General features: G+C 32.4%; 1 protein-coding gene across 1 annotated transcript; it reads right to left on the bottom strand.

Annotated features, from left to right (window-relative positions):
• Window positions 1-14,302: 14,302 nt before the first annotated feature.
• On the bottom strand, window positions 14,303-17,885 carry LOC136972247 (plexin-B-like). Its single transcript, XM_067266801.1, has 3 exons — window positions 17,625-17,885; window positions 17,370-17,543; window positions 14,303-14,500 (listed from the first exon to the last, which is right to left on the bottom strand). Exons 1-3 carry the CDS (start codon window positions 17,838-17,840, stop codon window positions 14,441-14,443), a joined length of 450 nt encoding a protein of 149 aa, XP_067122902.1. The 5' UTR covers window positions 17,841-17,885; the 3' UTR covers window positions 14,303-14,440.
• Between the last annotated feature and the right edge of the window lie 402 nt (window positions 17,886-18,287).

Raw genomic sequence — 18,287 nt, 5'->3', positions numbered from 1 at the left:
ATTCAAAAATCATAAACATCCCTCAACAAATACATACTATTTCTAGTGCAAATAGGCCTATGTTTAAATGCCAGCGATCGCAACTTTTTAGTGTTTTTCTATATTTCATAATACAGGAAGTTTAAACTTCTCTAAAAATATAAATTTATAATGTAATTTTCTGTATAAAATTTTAAAAAATGTAAAGGAAATTTTATTAAAGAAACTCATTGCATCGTTCGATTATGCTTATGTATTAAATAGTAAATTCTTAAGAAAGTGTTATTTAGCAATTAAAATGTTCAAGAGAAATTGGTTTATAAATTGCAGATTGAGATCAAGATAAGAGTTGATCAGAATACCCGTCAAAAACGCCCACCAGTGAGTAATACCACTAAATACCGATAGGATCGAGGCTGACCAACGGATTAACCGTACGAGGTTTTCCAGGATTTTTACGTGTCTAACACTTAAGAAATCCTAAGAGGATAGAAGTTCCATCTGGGAGACACCTCAACCCTTGGAAACTATATCGAGTTACAAGAAGTTTAAGCAGAAAGTGTTGTAATATGTTTTTCGACAGTTCATAGCGTTACCTGCCAGTAAAACATAATATAAATTATACATGTAATATAATCCTCAGTGTTTTACGTAAAATGATGTTGTCGTAGAGATTTGTGAAACTAATTAAACCAATTTAGCACCAACCAACACGCCCACAAAAATGAAATAAAAAAATAATAAAAACTACATTTCAGAAATTTCATTTATAAAGATACCAACATTTAATGTTTAAATACGTAAAAAAGATATATTTTATTATTAAAACAAATAAACTTTTTTGAAAGAATCTAAATTTAAAATTATTCTCTTCAAATAAAGTAAAATTAATTAAAGTGTATAATAGTTATTTCCGTATTGAGATATCATAAAATCAAAGGATGTGGTAATTAAATGAAATCTACATTTATATTTTAAAATAGTTTTCATATATATTTTATAATTTATTTACTTAAAATTTTTAAATTTAAATAAATGTAGTAATAATTAATTAGTTAATAATTCCCGCAAATAAATAAATATCGACTGTATAATTGAGCTGTAAAAGAGGAAGTATTGATACATTGCAATATGTCGCATTCAATTTCCGTTGGAAAACCTCATCGGATGTCACTCGATGAGTTCTTTTCCTTTACTCGAGTCGATAAAATATCAAATAATTATATATAAATAGTCATAGTAATTTATAGATATATATATAAACGATAAATCTTTCATAGTACCAGAAAGAAACTTATTTTAAACATTGACAGTGTATCTCTCAGTAATTGTTATATAATAATTTTTATTTTAAATTGTTTTGGATATTTAATATATCATGATAGAAAGAGAAAAAATTGTATACAAATTGTATTTCAAGAATTACATTACAGTATTGCTTGTCATTTAGATAAAATGAACGTATAGTTTGAAGTTTGGATCTGCTTACTCGTGAGTTACATGACACTGCAAAATATCATTACGTCATTAGGTCACTTCGTAATGTTAATGCATAAATTTGAAAAATGCTGTGTCAAAAATGCAATAGATTATTTTTAAAAATCATATTACGTAATATTTTTATATGACACAATTTTTTTGTTTCAATGTAAAAGACTCCAAATAGTTATAAAAATATTTCATACGTATTTGTGTAATAAAATAAGATTCTAAAATAATTTTTATTTATAAATAATATAATATAAAATGTTCGAATTTCTGATTTTTTTCGGCCCGGGAATATAAACTAAATTCAAGCTTATAGTAGGCAAATTACTTTTATATTATAACTAGAGCGACCATATACATGTATGAACAAAACAAAGTCAAGAAAGTCTTTTTGTAACCTTTAATTACAATATCAGATAGTAGTTTTGCAAAATGCAGAGCAAATGTAATCGCAAAAGAATATAAAACCAAAAAGCGGCAAAATGCCATATTCTCCCAACAGCGGGGTAATATGGTTAATGCGAATGATTTTTCCACTCTTTTGCCGTTGCCATTGGCAATCTACTATTTTTAGATGTTTTCCCCTTCTTGGCTTCCCAGAATAGCTTCTTGATGTAGGTATTTTGGAAAACAGGTGTTGAAGAAGAGAGAGAAACAGACCACCTTAGACATGTTTTTCAAGAAGCCAGCTGCCAAAAAACAAAGGATGGAACAAGAGGAGTGACCCTGCAAGCCCCGGTAGCCTCTCCTGAATCTGACTCCGATTAAAAAACAATAAAAAGAGACCCGCTGCAATGTGTAAAAAGTGTGTGTCTGTATGAATGTGTTCCTTCACCTCCTCCTCACAACATCTGACTACCCAGCAAAATTGGTGACTGCTGCATTTTCATTTTTTTATGGTACAGTACGGTTATTTCATGCTGCGGAACGAATTAGATGTTTTAACATGTATTTCTATGGGGAAATGCGTTTCGTATAACGGACTTTTCCCTTAAAACGGACGTGCACCTGAAACGGATTAAGTACGTTATATGAGGCACCACTGTATTTCGTGCAACAGGAGGAACAAATACAGAAATTTTATAACAGAGCACATGTAGTAATTTTATGTGTAAAATGTAAGTGTAGAACTGAACCGATTTTTGCAATAGAATTTGGTGATAGTTTCTCTTCAAATCGCAAAAATTACTTTTATTGTAGTTTTTATCTAATTTTACTTGTAACCTTTCAAGTATGGCGTCCCAGGATTGGTGAATTATTGTCCCTAAATTATTGTTTATTCTGTTTTTTTTTCATTCTTTATGTTTATATGTTCATATAATTGCCTTTTGTAATTATTAGATTTTTCTTTTTAATTTTAATCGTATTTATATCAATTTGGCATCCGTGATTATTACAATGTTCTGCAACGGCAGAATTTGCATAATTTCCTTTGATTGCTCTTATGTGTTCTTTTATTCTATTATCTAATTTCCTTTTGGTTTTTTCGCCAATATAAGTTCTTGACGGGTCACGATTACAATTAAATGCATAAACTATTTCTTTTTATTCCAATAAATTAATTTGTTTGTCGGATTTATGATATAAATAACGTTTAAATAAATTATTTTTTTCGGGTATTAAATTTACTTTCCCTTTTAAAATATTTTTCACTCTCAAAAATTTTTCGTACATAAATTTACACATTTTTTATCTTTATCAAAATTTTTAGTTTTTATGCTATTACAATTAATCCATTTTAACCATTTTTCTAAAATCTTTTCGGTATAACCATTAAGTAAAATCATTTTTATTACTTGCTCTATTTCTATATCCTGATTTTGTAATTTACTAGTTCTATTTTTAATTTTATCAATATACATTTTTAAGATATTAAATTTCATAGCTTGTGGAACGTCAGATTTATAATGAAGTACCCTTGGTATTTGCATAGGTTTTATAAATTTTTGGTATTCTAAATTATTATCAGTTCTCTTCATGGTTATATCTAAATAATTTATACTGTTAGTTACTTCTTTTTCAATTTCAAATTGTATGTTAGTTTCTATTGCGTTTGCCTGTTTTAAAATTAAATCATTCACTAGTCTTTCTACTATCAAATAAAATAATGCAATCGTCTACATACCTATTATAAAATATTATTCCTTTTATGTCTTTAATATTTTTATCTATTTCTATCATAAAAATTTCGGCAATTCTTGGACCTATGCATGTTCCCATTGGTATCCCTTCAGTTTGACTGTAAAAGTTTTCGCCATACTTGAAATGATTGTTCTCCATTACTAACAAACACAATTTAATAATCCAGTTTGGTGCATTAATTTTCTGTAAAGATTTTTCAATATTATTTTTTGTTATACTAGGATACCGTATTTTACGGACTATAAGACGCACTTTTTTCTTCGAAAAATTGCCTCCAAAATTCAGGTGCGTCTTATAGTCCGTAGCGTCTTATAGGTATTTTTTTGTCTTTTTAAATTGTTTAAAAATTAAGGTGCGTCTTATAGTCCATAAAATACGGTACATATTTTTTATGTCTAAAGATAACAATTTGGTATATTTATTAATTATAATATTTTCATCATTTAATTTGTTTAATAATATATCAACATTTTTAAAACTATAATCGGAAGTTTCTAACATATTAAGGTTATCTTTTAAGAATTTTTCTAAATTATAGTACACACAACTTTTAACAACTATTAACAGTCTATACTTAATTGGATTTTTATGTGTTTTTACTCTAATATTAAATTTTGGTATGCGATTATTTTCACTTTTAATTTTTCTGTATTCCTCTTCTCTTATTAAATCTTGTTTTTTAAAGCTTCTAATTCCTTATTTAAGCCATTTTGTATACGTTTTCTAGGATCATTTGCTAGTAATTTATAACCTCCTCTTTGTATTAAATCTTTAATTATTTCATTCTTCTTTTCTGACTCCATGACTATCGTTTGTTTTGTTTTGTCACCTTGAAAGTAATTCTAGATTATTTTCTGTTAAAAATTTTTAACGTTATCTAAGTATCTTTTATAGGTTTTTCCTTTGTCTATAGTTTTCTTTTTTTTAATTTTTGGTTTTTTAAAATGGCTTGTATACCTTTCCTTGTTGTTTCTCTTTCTTCCTCTGGGATTTTCCATAGCAGATGCTTAGCTGTCGCTATTGTGCCAAATTTTTAGACACCAGTATAAAGTCCTACTAATAAGCAATGTTCGAGTAGACAATTACAATAATATAAATAAATTTATTTGATTTTTGTATCATAAATCGCAATTAGTTATGCCAATATCAAAGTACTAACAGAGAAAGTGACAATTTTAAGTTTTTACAAGTAATGCCACCTCATATTAATTCCCTTATTAGGAATGTCTTTTTAAAATTATTCCGTAAAAACTGGCCCGATTTATCAATAAAAGAACATGTAAACAGCGGCGTAGCTACCGTGGAGCAGTTGGAGCTAATTGCTCCAGGAACACGATTCACGAGGGCGCCAAATTAGAAAGGGCGAAAATAAAAACTTGTAAAAACATTTGTAAAAAAATGTTTGCATATAATAATTAATCAAAACTTATTTAAGAAGCAGCGTGTCATAACACTGTCTTAGTTCTTTGGCTATATCAATTGAAAAAACAATAGCTTGTCAACTTGATCTGGAAAAAGTGATCGACCGATTTGCAAACGAAAAAGCGAGAAAACAACAATTTTGAAGTTTTTTATTATTTATTATTATGTATTTGTTATGAAACTAAACTCGCATACATTTTGTCAATACAGTTTACATACTGTGTAGTAATTATTATTAGTACTCCGTACTTAAAGAATTAAGTTGTTTTATTATTATATAATATTATAGTATTATTATATTGTTAAATATAATATTATTAATATTAATAATATTAAATACAATTTAATATTATTAAATTATTAGGGTATACTATAGATTACTCCCTATGGAATTTCGTGTGTTTGGGTATATATCTGAACTCAAAGGACCGAGACGAGTTCAACGATACTCTACTTTTGGACCGGAGACGAAAAATAAAAAAGTTATCATACTTTTTTCGGCGATCGCGCGATGATAGGGAGTCGCGTCGCTCTCCGCTAAGTCGGCCTCGCTATCGCGGGAGTCCCGTCGCTTGCCGTTAAAATTGCCTTTAGTAGACGTTTCCCCCCTTTTTTTACTTTGTTCAAGAACTACCGTGAATCGATCACTAGTTTAGCACATGGCGGCGTGTGGTGGCGCCCATACGAGAGGTCAGTCGGGCCGCCATGTTCGTTGCCATAATTAACATTAACCAAAATGGCGATCGCGCGATGATCGGAAGTCGCGTCGCTCTCTCCGCTCTCGTATCGCGTGTTTAACCCTACTGGAGATGACCGTAGTCCGACATTATGGTTTGCAGACTTTACCGCAAGATGGCAGTACTAGCAACTATGGTGCAGTCTTCATGAGAGCATTAAAAAGTATGGTAACTTAAAAAGTGTGATAACTTTTTTATTTTTCGTCTCCGGTCCAAAAATAGGGTACCGTTGAGCTCGTCTCGGTCCCCTGAGTTCAAATATATAATCAAAGTCCTGAAATTCCATAAGGAGTAATCTATAGTACACCCAATTATTAAATTAATACAATTTAATAAAATATAATATTATATAATATTATAGTTTATTAAATTGGGTTAATGTTACTTATGATAGGGAAGACGGCGACAGGGAATTTTTTTCTACCCTACATTCTAGACGGCGACGAGGAGATTATTTCTACCCTACGTTCGACGTGGCCGCGTTTCCGGTCGCCATCACAAAAAAACATAAAAATAATAATAATAAATACAAATAAAAAACAGGATAACTTACTTTGTTACTGAGCTTTTTCCCTTCTACCTTCTAAGTCGTCTATGTGGTTATATCCCTTCCATTCGTATGTGAATACTATGCTGCCGGAATTCTCACGTATTTCGATATTATCCAATTCAGAGTTATTTCAGATCTCTCATTAACCTGGCATATAAAGGAAATGTCTTGTTTTCCCGGCATATACCTCCAACGACCCATTTAGTACTTTTCATGTTTCGTCCTTTCCCATATTTACGTTTACATATCACTGTTTTATCTATTTCCACCGTTTTGCCAACACCTATTTTAAACGATGTCAAATTATGTAAAGACACTAACATAACGAAACGTATGTGGTTCGACTAGTCTGTGCCTGCCTTTTTAGAAATACCCGAGGAAATTGCCGAATTACTCGTCGTGCACTCTCAGGGCCGGATTATCGAATAGGCAAAGTAGACAAATGTCTAGGGCCCGTAATTCGGAGGGGCCCGGCTTCAGTGCAGAAGATTTCTCTGTTTCAAAACGAGTTAAAAATTATTTAAGAAATTGGATAGGACAGAAAAGGCTGTATTTAACAATACCTACTAAGCTCCGCTCGACTAGCCATTATCTAAAAAAAAAAAGGTCAACAGCCACCCGTGCGTCAGAAGTAATGTGCGCCACGAGATCTCTCGCACCATCTAGAAATATTCCTAGGGCCGCCTCTCGTGGTAGTACTGATGTATGGTTGTGATTTATTTTCTAAATCTAAACTTATACGTCGCGACATCGCAGATTCGATATAGCGTTCAAGTTGCTCGAGTGCGAAGATATTACAATTCAATAGTGTTTTATAAAAAAGTTAAAAAGTTATGAGTGACACCACGATATCCCCACCGGGTGTCACCCATACTAGCTACGCTAATGTCACTTTATATAAGATTTGTTTAGATGCAACTTATTTAAATGGGGCCCCAATTTAAATTTTGTCTAGGGCCCGCTAGAGGCTTAATCCGGCGCTGTGCACTCTAAACCAATATAGTGCCATATGAATGTCAAAATATTCGCCCGTGACATATTGCCACATTTCCCTTTGAACGTTCCTTCGAAAGCCGAACTATTCCGCCAGCATTTTCGGCAACGCATCACGCATGATTTCCGGTCGCTGCGATAACTCAATTTTCATGTTTGGCCACATTTCTGGCAAACTTCCTCGGTGTGTTGGAGGCCCAGTTTTACGGCAAATTTCAGTCCGCCATTAATTCTTTTGTCTAATCCTAGTTCAGAAGACTCTGCTTCGATTAACTGATAAAATCGTCGCCCAGTACACTCTTTCCAAAATTCGTCCGATTCAATATCGCAATTCGACACGACTAACTTGTGGAATATCTTTCCAAAAAACGCAAAAATCGCTTAGCCAATTTTTCAATAAATAAATTCCAATCGCTTAAATTCAAAAGGAAAATTATTATTATTATTATTAATTATCTTATAATAGAAAAATTCCAAACGTCAAAATAATCTTTTCGCACAACACGTCTTCTCCACTTTCGGGGAAAAAAATTGCATAATTGCCGATCATTCACGTCAAAGCGCCCTCTACGGATTTCATTACTTGATAAAATCCTCGTTCGAGATTATCGGAGGAGATTGAATCTCCTTTATTTTATTTATTTATTGAATCTCCTCCGATAATCTCGCTTCTCCGTTTCGAGGTTACAGAAAACGCGGCCACGTCGGACGTAGGGTAGAAAAAGAATTTCCCCGTCGCCGTCTTCGCTACCATAGATAACATTTTATCATTTTAATATCTTATTGTTGAAATGCCTCGAATCTCAAATAAATTAAATAATTAGATACAGTATCGAACAATTAGATACAGTATAGATGTAGATATCGAAAAATAATTTAATGGGACTGTCGCATAACATAATTCCTAATGTTTGTTTTTTGGAATAACCATTAATTCCGGACATTCCTGCTGAGAGTTGCGGTAATGTTTGATCAACAATCATAAAATCCCATTTTGACTGCGCAAGCTTTGTTGCATCTATGATAGGCGATTTTTACGCCTTTCCATTCTAGTCATCTAACATGCCAATGCTTCACTTCCTTTTCATCTTCTCGTTTTTCTGTCCATAAGTTAAGATGAAGCCTTTAATGTCCTCATCTCGGCTTTTATTTGAACGAGTTTGTACGGCTTCGATCATTTCCTCCGTAAAAAATTGTATCATTGATAATGAATCACATGGCTGAACTCCACCTACTAATAAGAATCCAAATAACTACCATTAATACCAATAACATTTAATACCGATAATAAATTGTATAGTTATTGTATATTTACTACTGCATCGAAAAAAACTTTTGTGCCTTGTTAAGTTAACACGGAAGAAAGAAATATTGAAATTCCTAAAATGCATTCTGGGTAAAATAAAGTTGTTAATTGGCTAGTAATTACAACATCTGTAGATCGATAATTCCTAGAAAATTAAGGTGTTTAGACCGGATATATACCGAAATAAAACAATCAGAATAGTAGCAATGTGTAAATTACGGTTTAGTCTTGTGTTTCTGTAGATATGAAATGTCATTACTAAACAAAAATTAAGAAAAGTTTTTTCAATAAATTTTAATTTTAAATAAATTACACTACAAACGCAACATTTTATTTTTCTAATGCTTACAATAACCCCATAAATGTAATGTAAAAAGTCAGTTTTTTCTATTGAATACCTCAAAAAATTAAAATAAAAAGACATCTGATTTGAATATCTGTGAGGGAATGTCCGTAGGAATGTTCCGATATTAATAGTTTTCTGTCTTAAAATTCTACTATTACAACTAACAACTATTTGCTATTGTACAAAGATAAAAAAACGAACACAATTATTTAAATGCTGTATAATATGACAGTAATTTCGAAACAAAAAATAAAATTATTAATTCACAAAAGTCACTTAAAATATTTCACATAAAAAATTTAATAAATAAGCATATTCATTGTTTCGATCTGCATTGTTAAAGAAACAATATTTATCGGAAGACAATGAAGAAGATTTTTTCCGTATTGTGAGAGTTTTACTTGGCAATTATTTCCGAGTCTATCGTTTGGACTTTCGCAAGGCTATGGACTTTCTATTAGTACAACGGTTGAGTGCCCCGGAACACGACTGGACCTAACGTGGGACCCGGGAACTCAACTGTTGTAGCAATTGAAAGTTTATAGCCTTGCGAAATTCCAAACGATAGATTTGGAAATAATCGCTAGATAAAGCTCTTGCAATACGTATCGAAGATAATGAAGAAAATGAAGAGTTTGCCTGATTGTTCTGATGAAGCACCCGGAGACTCACATCCATGGCTTGTTGATACACTCACGTCAGTGACACGAAATTCGTTCAAGATTGCTGGATATTTAGCAGTGGATCAATCAGCATGGATTTCATTGGTAAAAGATTCTACTTTCTTCATTTCTTAACACATCTGTACAAACACCTCTCACGGTAACATTTACAGTTGAATCATTAACTATTTGTTCGTCATATTCATTCGTTTACATATCACACGTCATCGATGTAAACAACACCATCACATAACAAACACTTCCCAAAATTCAACATCCATTTTTAAGTTTTTCCGCCCAGTGGTCGCTAAAAGGATTTTTTTGTAAGCTTACTTTGTTTTGGACCAGGCCCACAATGGGCAGCAGGATGGTGAGGAGCGGTACCATCATATGGGAACGGACTACCACCCAAAAAATCCTTAGTTTGTCGACCCGTCCGTACTTGATTCTAGGTTCCCTAGAGCAGTGGAGCGCTCGGCCATTTGTTCATCGTATCAAACACGTAAATTCTCATCCCGGATATAGAAACACCACATTGTAATTTGGACTGGCAATTGAAGTGGCTGTGATACTATGTATATATATACACACACACACTATAATTTATAACTGAATCTCCTTCAAACAGCCTTGGTTATATTTTCTTATATTTTGTATATATTTTCGGGTCGAAATTTGTTGTCAATCCGACGCTGATCAAGAGCATCTACAGAATCCATTTTGTAACAGAACCATGCATAGAGCCAAGATACTTGAAATCAAATATATTAACCTCTTTCGTGTTAGACGTTACAACGAACAAAGCGAAAATTGGGGGAAATATTTATTATTGATTTTTATTTTGCTTACGTTATTATTTTAATTCTAATTTATTGTTAATTTTAAATTATTATTAATAGTCATATCTTCATAAAATATATACTTTCATATTACTTTGAAATTTTTATCTTTACTAATATTTATTTCTGCAGAGGGAGAAGCTTTTGTCATTTGCTTCTGTGTTGATTTTGGGCCCACTAGTAGCTACGCGGTTCCGTTCCCTGAACGCTGTCAGCCGATTGCAGAAACAACGTTTAAACGCCGGCGGCAATTTAGAGATCGTGTAGACCGCGGTTCAGAAAAAATTTCATTGCAGAGACGGCGTTTCTCACTTGCCCCAGTTTAAACAGCGATTACAAGCAAGTCATTTGACCTACTTTCTAGACTCCTTTGATAGCGGGTTTAGACACCATTTTATTTGAGTAGAAGTCGCCGTATTCATTTGTTGGCCGCAAAGTTTGTTATAATGGATATTGTTCATTTAATAAATCTCGTAAACGAGACGAATCAAGAAAATTATTCATCTTGACAATTACGAAGACAGAAAGGAAAATATGAGATAGGAATAATCCTTTAGAAATCTGTTCCGAAGACGAATTTCGAATTCGGTATAGATTTTCTAAATCTGGATTTGTTCGTATTAACGACGAAATTACCATTTTATGCCACCGGAAGCTTCCAGAGGGTAGCCGGTGATCTTATCGGAGTTTATGTCTCTACTGTGTGCAGATATTTATCAAACTACCATTAAATAAATTTAAAAAGTTTTTGTGTAGTGATACAGACGTTTACAATAAGAATGAAGTCTTGTTTAACGAACAAGTTATTCGTCAAACAAGCTCTCAGCAAGATCTTATTCGGAATAACATCTTGCTGCGAGCATACCGACAAGGAAACGACAAAGAAAATTCGTTCTGTATTATCTCCCACGCAATATTTTTCATCCCCCGAATAACCTTTTTCTTTAACTGCAGGATAATTTTTTATAACTTCCGCGAGGACACTTTTATGCTTCGGAAAAATTCCGGCATGATTTGAACACGTTGTTCGTCGCCATTTTTCTGACGTCATAAATGAATGACCTGATTGGTTAAACGACACCCGAGGAGAGGGAAGTAACAGGAAAGAAAGTAAGGCCAACGTTTTGCCGAGATTCGTTTAGATGGCGTTCAGAAATAGACGACCGTCGTCTTTGCAACACATTTTAAACCGCGGTTCATCCAGCCAACGTCTATATGCCGTTCGGCTGTTAAACGTCGTTTAACGTAAACTCGGTCTCTGCAATCGGCTGTGTGAGCTTGGTCGTGGGTTCGCACCTCGCCAGGATGGGCTGGCCACCTGGAGTTTTCCGGGTTTTCTCGACGTCTGTAACTCCTGAATAGGGGCCAGTTACTCTTACAAGACCTCCCGGAAGGCATTATTTTTCTGCTCTCACGTAAAGCCAAGCAGTCAAAATCTTCGGCCGGATTGTCGGATGCTAGCACCAAGCACTTTCGGAGTTATAGCCAGAGGGGCAGCACATTCCATAGATAGATAAATTATAATTGAATAATCTGTTATCAACTTTTTCGACCATGTTTATGCCGAAGGTTGGTATATTCATTAACGATATTGACAAAGTATATTTTAAATATTATTCATTAACTTCTCCGAAACCGTTTAACCGATTTAAATAATTTTTTGCATACACATAGAATCCATTTCGATCTAAGTCGTGACGCAAACAGAGTTTTAAAATTTGACCTGTCGCCGGAGATATACAATGTGAAATTTAAGTCTACAGGCGAGCAGAGCGAGGAGTCCGGCCCACACGAGCAGACATTATATATATAGGCCTACTAATAAATGTAATTTCATTTCACTTTCGTTTGTTTTTAACTAGCTGATTGCCAGTCATTTATTCCTTTCGTTAAAGAATTGTACCGGTAATAATTTTTATTGTTTCTATCCGAAAAAACCAACAGGATTCACAGTACGCAATATTTAGTTTGAGGGATAACAGTCATTTCTGTTAATTTCGTGTTCTGCTTTTGTTTTATATGAATATTATTTAACAAACAAAGAACGTTTGGTATCGAATGTTAAGGGAAAAGGACCTTTCGGTCTGTATGATTCTAGATTTAAAATTTGCTTTCGTGTATTTTTATCAGTAATATCGACTGGGTACAATGCGCGATTGGAAAACAATAAAATGTACTTACTGCTGTAGGACTTTCGTTGTTTTTATTTCTAAATGATGGGCTGTGGCGTTGTATCTGTACTCGCTCTTTCCAAACTTTCTGCTATTCTATACGACTTTCTTCACGTTCATCTGGTCTGGTACATTGTCAAAATCAAGTTTTTCAGCCGTTATCGATTTGAAAAATCCGTCTAGTTTTGGTACTTTTTAAATCTACTTTTCGCAATTTTGTCTTCTGAAAATCACTTAAATGTTTTTGCTTGAAACTCATTTTAAATTCTATGACATAAAATAAAAATACCAAGTTCTCTGGCATCAGAAAGTGAAAATATTCTCATATAACTATTATTAACACCACACGTTCTTCTGGAATGCAGAAAATTGTTAAGTTTTCGGGAACTTTCTCTTCGTTCCAGTGATAGTTCGTTTCAGATCACGCAGTTGAAAATGAACGATAGTTCGAAATTCTTATAAATTGAATTCACGTGATTCTGGGCTCATCCAATTGACGAGCACTTTGTTTTCGTTATCGACTAAATGCTATTTATCAGTCAAAACCCAGCATGCTTCACTGATAAATAGCATGCCAATACATACTCAATGTGTTGGCCATATGTACGAGTTATCGATCATTCATCTAATTTTGAAAATTTCAAAACATCAGACAGAAATTGTAATTGAAAATATTATTTGTATTTAAAATAATTATTCGTGCGTTTTATTATATTTATACATTCTATAAGAAATTAACTAGAATTTTTTACTTAAAATTGTTTCACAGTCCGATGGTTGACCGATCATCTTTTATTCGAGTCAGTGTTAGATTGAAATAATCTTATTTCTGTACATATTTATAAATTCTAATATCGTGGCATAAGATATCAATGTTTTGTGCGAATGGTTTAATATTTGTTCTATTGCGGTCGAAGTTGTACATATGGTTATCATTTTACTTTACTGGGTCGAAATGCTACCGCCCTTCTGTGACCTTTGACAATCAACTGTGAAATTCCGATCGTGAGTTGGGAAGGGAGAGAGTTGGTGGTAAGTCTTTTATATGTCGTGAATCGCTCTGAATCATTGTATTCGGTTCGTTTCTTTGTTCTTATATTTGTAACCAACGTAATTAAGTGCAATAAATATACTTTACTTGAGTTTCCAACTTATTCGAGTCAACGAGCATATTTATCAACAACGTAAAGTGTTTCTCGAACTTTATTCTTTACAAAAGGGATCTGTGTGTATACCTTATTACTAATTTAAAAATGTGTTTCAGTTGCGGGGTCTGCAAGAGAGAGATTGTCTCGTCCCTTGCCTGGATGCAAAACAAGTGGAGAGACAACTTATAAAATCATAAATAAATTGGAAAGCTTTTTTGAACGAAGTTTAATATCTAAGAAATTCAATATTTATAGCTTTAAAACAAAATTTTATAGTACGGTACAAATAATCGTTAATTTCAGCAAATCGATTAATTATATTGATTGATTTCTTTTATAATCGATTGTACAAATCGAGGAACAACCCAGTATTAGGATCAGCCTACTTCTAATTGTGTGAGCGCATCCAGTCGCCCAGTCCAGCAACCAATCCCAACACTCAAGCTTTTCAAGACGAGTAATTAAATTAAACATAACTTATTGTTTTTAACTGGATTTTCATATACAAACTACAATACATTTTATCACTGTTAAAAAATATAAACATTTATTTCTGTTATCTATTCTCTGTTTAGGTAAGCATTTTTACATTGCTTATAATTTTATGATTTTTGAAATTTTTAAATGTAGTTCAATTCATCTAATATACTATCCTCGTTAGTCTTCTGTGTATCGCAACCATCCAATTGTAAACTTTAACTTGCTTCCCACTTCAACCTAAAAAAATTCAAATATCTGTTATTAAAAAAGTTTTAATAAAGAAAATTAAAATATAAATTTTAAATTAAATTAAATTATACAGAATTATAATGCCTAATTTTAAAATATCATAATTAAAATGTAAATTAATTTTTGAAAATTGTAATATAATAATATAATGTCAAAAAAGGAAAACCTGCCTAAATGGAAAAAAATTCGGAACGGAGCGATTTCCTTTGTTAAATTTTAACTTAACCCAAATAAAGCGGAAAATTAAGTTCCACTTGCGGACAAATTAAAATTGCCTCCAGATATAACGCACATGAGCACGACAAACGTTCATTTTTATAGTAAAAGTGATTTGCTATATAAACGAACGTAAGTATGTGACGTTTATCTTTAAAAAAAATACAACCACCCATTTAAAACGGTAATATAAACTTCCAGTTTACAAAGGTTTTACTGTATATAAAGGTAATACTTTTTTTTTTAAATATTCTTTCTGTTCTGTGGGCACCAGAAGAGCCTTTGTATCGATCATGAGTTCGGTCAGGTCGACAATGAGAATGGCTGAGTAGCAAGCCACGGAGCAGCGCATTTAGGAAACAGGGCATTTATTTATTTCAAAAATACACGTAGTCTTACATTTAAAAAGAGATATTTTGATCCTATTCGTAAATTCATCATGAAATCAATATATATAATCAGCTGTGATATGACATATTTACAGTGGGCAAAAGAACAAATAATAACGAATATTTATTTATTGTGAAATCGTCGCAATGCTAGACTGCAATTTTTAATTTATTTAATTTAAAATATATGCTCTCCACCTAAAATTAGTAGTGTCTTGCTCTTGTTCATCATTCTTTCCCGTTAGCAAGGAGTCGTGTCGGTCATCTAACGCCTTTCAAAGGAAATTTTTTTTAAATTACGTGACTTTCGGTTTACATTGGACAGTTAATTGAAGTCTCCTGTGTCTAAGCTCTCCATATCTGGTCTTAAATTTAATTTATCTAACACCGTTCTCGAAATTAAGCAAAGACAAGCAGACAGCAGGACGACAATGGGAATTTTTAGGTCTACAATTTTTCCAAATTGCAGCCCAATAGGACACTGGCAAAATTCCAAATATCTATTCAGTTTCATACAAGATTATTTACATGCTTTCATGATTTGTACTTTCAAAAATCAGAGGTTAGCATTGACCAAAGATACTTAATCATCGATCTTCATTTAACCGCCCATTCCTACCATCGTATCGAAAAATTGACTGCGATTTCAGTTCGACCTTTTCTCCATTGTTAAAAAACATAAAATTACCGGTTCAGTCATTGATTTGCCTGGGCGCGGCCGAAAATGGAAGACCACTAGCACCTATAATCGAGACATCGTTGAAAAGGTTAGAAAAATAATGATAGTTTTCTATCTGAAGATCGAGGTGACTCCACAGTTCGAAATCGCATTCAGGAAGCTGGATTTAGGAGTTTCACGAGGAAAAATTCTTTCTTGAGCAAGCGTACATGACGAGTCGATCGGCATTTGCAAAAAAAGCACGTCAATATGTCCGACGCTTTCTGGGAAAAAATTTTATGGTCCGACGAGTCCAAATTTAAACTTATGCTCGGACGGATGGCAGAAAGTTTGGAAAAGGCCCAGGAAAGAGTTCAAGCTGGCATGAATGCGTGATACCACGAAATATGGTGGTTGTAACGTTATGTTTTGTGGTTCCGTGGTAGCCAAGGATGTTGAGGAAGCTTGAATTTATTGAAGTATTGTCAATGTACGTTCTTAACAAAAATCTCTTTGTTTCTGCTGTAAAAGTGGACTTGGCTGATGACTTCATCTTTCAGCAGGATAACGACTCAAAGCACATTTCCGCATTGCGAAAAATTTTCTTTTTTTGTTAAAATACAAGTCAACCTTCTGGAATGGTCTTTGCAGAGTCCTGATTAAATCCCTTTGAGCATCTACGAACTGTTTTAGACAAACAGCTCAAAGACAAAAGATTTAAGAAGAAATAAGATATGAAAGAGGCGTTATTAGAGATCTAAAACAGCCTCAGTAAAAATACAACTAGAAAGTTGGTATAATCAATACCAAAGGACTGAGAACTTGTGATAAAGGCCCGGGGAGGTTCAGCAAAATATTAGAATATATCTTTATGAGTAAATAAATGTTTGTCTGCTTAAAAAGTAAAATGTTTGATTAATTTTTTTTTTGCATCTAATTTAGAAGTGATCAACATTTAACAATTCAAACTAGCTTTGATCTGCATAAGTCAATATAAGCAAACCCAACAGCTAAAATCTATCAACAAAAGTTCTATCCTATTGTATAAAAATCATGATGTTAGTTTTATGCAAATAATGATTAAACCAACTAAGCTGAGTTCATACGTGAAATTTTACCAGTGTCTGATTACTTTTCTTGCCCACTGAAAGTAGCCGATATCAATTTTTTGAGGTTGTAGTTAAAGTTTTATAAAATAAACTATCTTATAAAAATTTATATATGGGGATGCTCTAACAGATAGAGCATTCCTGTAAACCATCTCTATCTGTTAGAGCATCCCCATATATCTGTTGTAATATTAATAAATATCCTTTTCCAGAACTAACAAATGTTCAAAAATATGTTTTATCTGATTTAATATAACTTGGCTTTACTAATGAAATTCTGTGAAAAATGCAACGTACAGTATTTAAAGAACATTTGCCAATCAAATGCTTCAAAACATGTTTTATCTGGACACATTTTTGATTCTTATAATCTTTTGAGTGCTTGTTTTCGAGTTTTAATTATATTTTATATAGATTCATGTTTACAAAATTCTTTTTATTGCATAAAAACTACACGTATATTTTAAAAACCAAAAGAAAATTACTATGACTTCAGGAAGGTTTCCCTTATAGAATGCACCCGGTAATATCATCGCTGAAGGCTGAGAAGCTGGTGGTCGGCATGTCAATTGTGATCGTGAAATGGAAGTAATAACACAGTGTTCGGTGCCTATACGCACAAAAATATCCATTTCAGAAGCATAATCTAGATTTTTACCCTATAATTAAAAATAAGATAATTTATAAAAACCGGTGTAAAATATTTGTCATTTCAAAGTAATTTTCAAATTAAAACTTACAAGGATTGTTAAATAATCACTTCTAAAATTCTTTATACAGTTTTTGTCATCAAATGATAAATATGTAGGATCAGGATATATTTGGAATTTATGAAATCCAATTTTGCTACTCATATTTTTTACTTCTTCCACATTATCCATTTCAAATCCATAATCTAGTTCCAAAACTTCGTTATCCTTCACAACATAAGGTATTGAGGGACTTTCACATTCCATTTCTTTTGGTGATTTTACTGTACAGTTCTGAAATTTTAATTTTAATAGGTTGATAAAGACCATCTAAACTCTACCTTTTATATTTACTTTATGTAAAAATAATTATAATAATACAAAAAGTTTGGATAATTACTTATTACATTTTCTATTAATTTAAGTTTAGTTTTTCCCTTTGTTATTACAATAGAAAACTTACTTCTTGAAAAAGTATGTTATCAATTTCTTGTTAAAAGTATAAGTAATTGTTTAAAATACTATCTAGATTGGCAAACTAGAAAAGTTTTCATAAAAGGATATCACTAGGGATGCAATATTTGTTACATATTTAGCTGTTTTGCCAACAATTCCTTCATATTGTACTGGCATGTAATACAAATTTGATAATGTAGTACATAATCCAGACATATTGACATTATTGAATATAATTACATATACAAATTGAATGTA

Source organism: Centruroides vittatus, unplaced genomic scaffold, assembly GCF_030686945.1.
Source record: "Centruroides vittatus isolate TY-2023 unplaced genomic scaffold, ASM3068694v2 contig_2877, whole genome shotgun sequence".
In the NCBI taxonomy this organism is placed as follows: Eukaryota; Metazoa; Arthropoda; class Arachnida; order Scorpiones; family Buthidae; genus Centruroides; species Centruroides vittatus.
This window is presented reverse-complemented; position numbering and strand designations above follow the sequence as displayed.

Excerpts from the sequence above, each read along its gene's own strand:
- LOC136972247 (XM_067266801.1), bottom strand. The coding sequence starts at position 17,840 with ATGGAATGTGAAAGTCCCTCAATACCTTATGTTGTGAAGGATAACGAA. Across the intron at positions 17,544-17,624 it reads GTGATTATTTAACAATCCTT|GGTAAAAATCTAGATTATGC; the intron begins GTAAGTTTTAAT and ends TTTTAATTATAG. Across the intron at positions 14,501-17,369 it reads GAAACCTTCCTGAAGTCATA|GTTGAAGTGGGAAGCAAGTT; the intron begins GTAATTTTCTTT and ends GAATTTTTTTAG.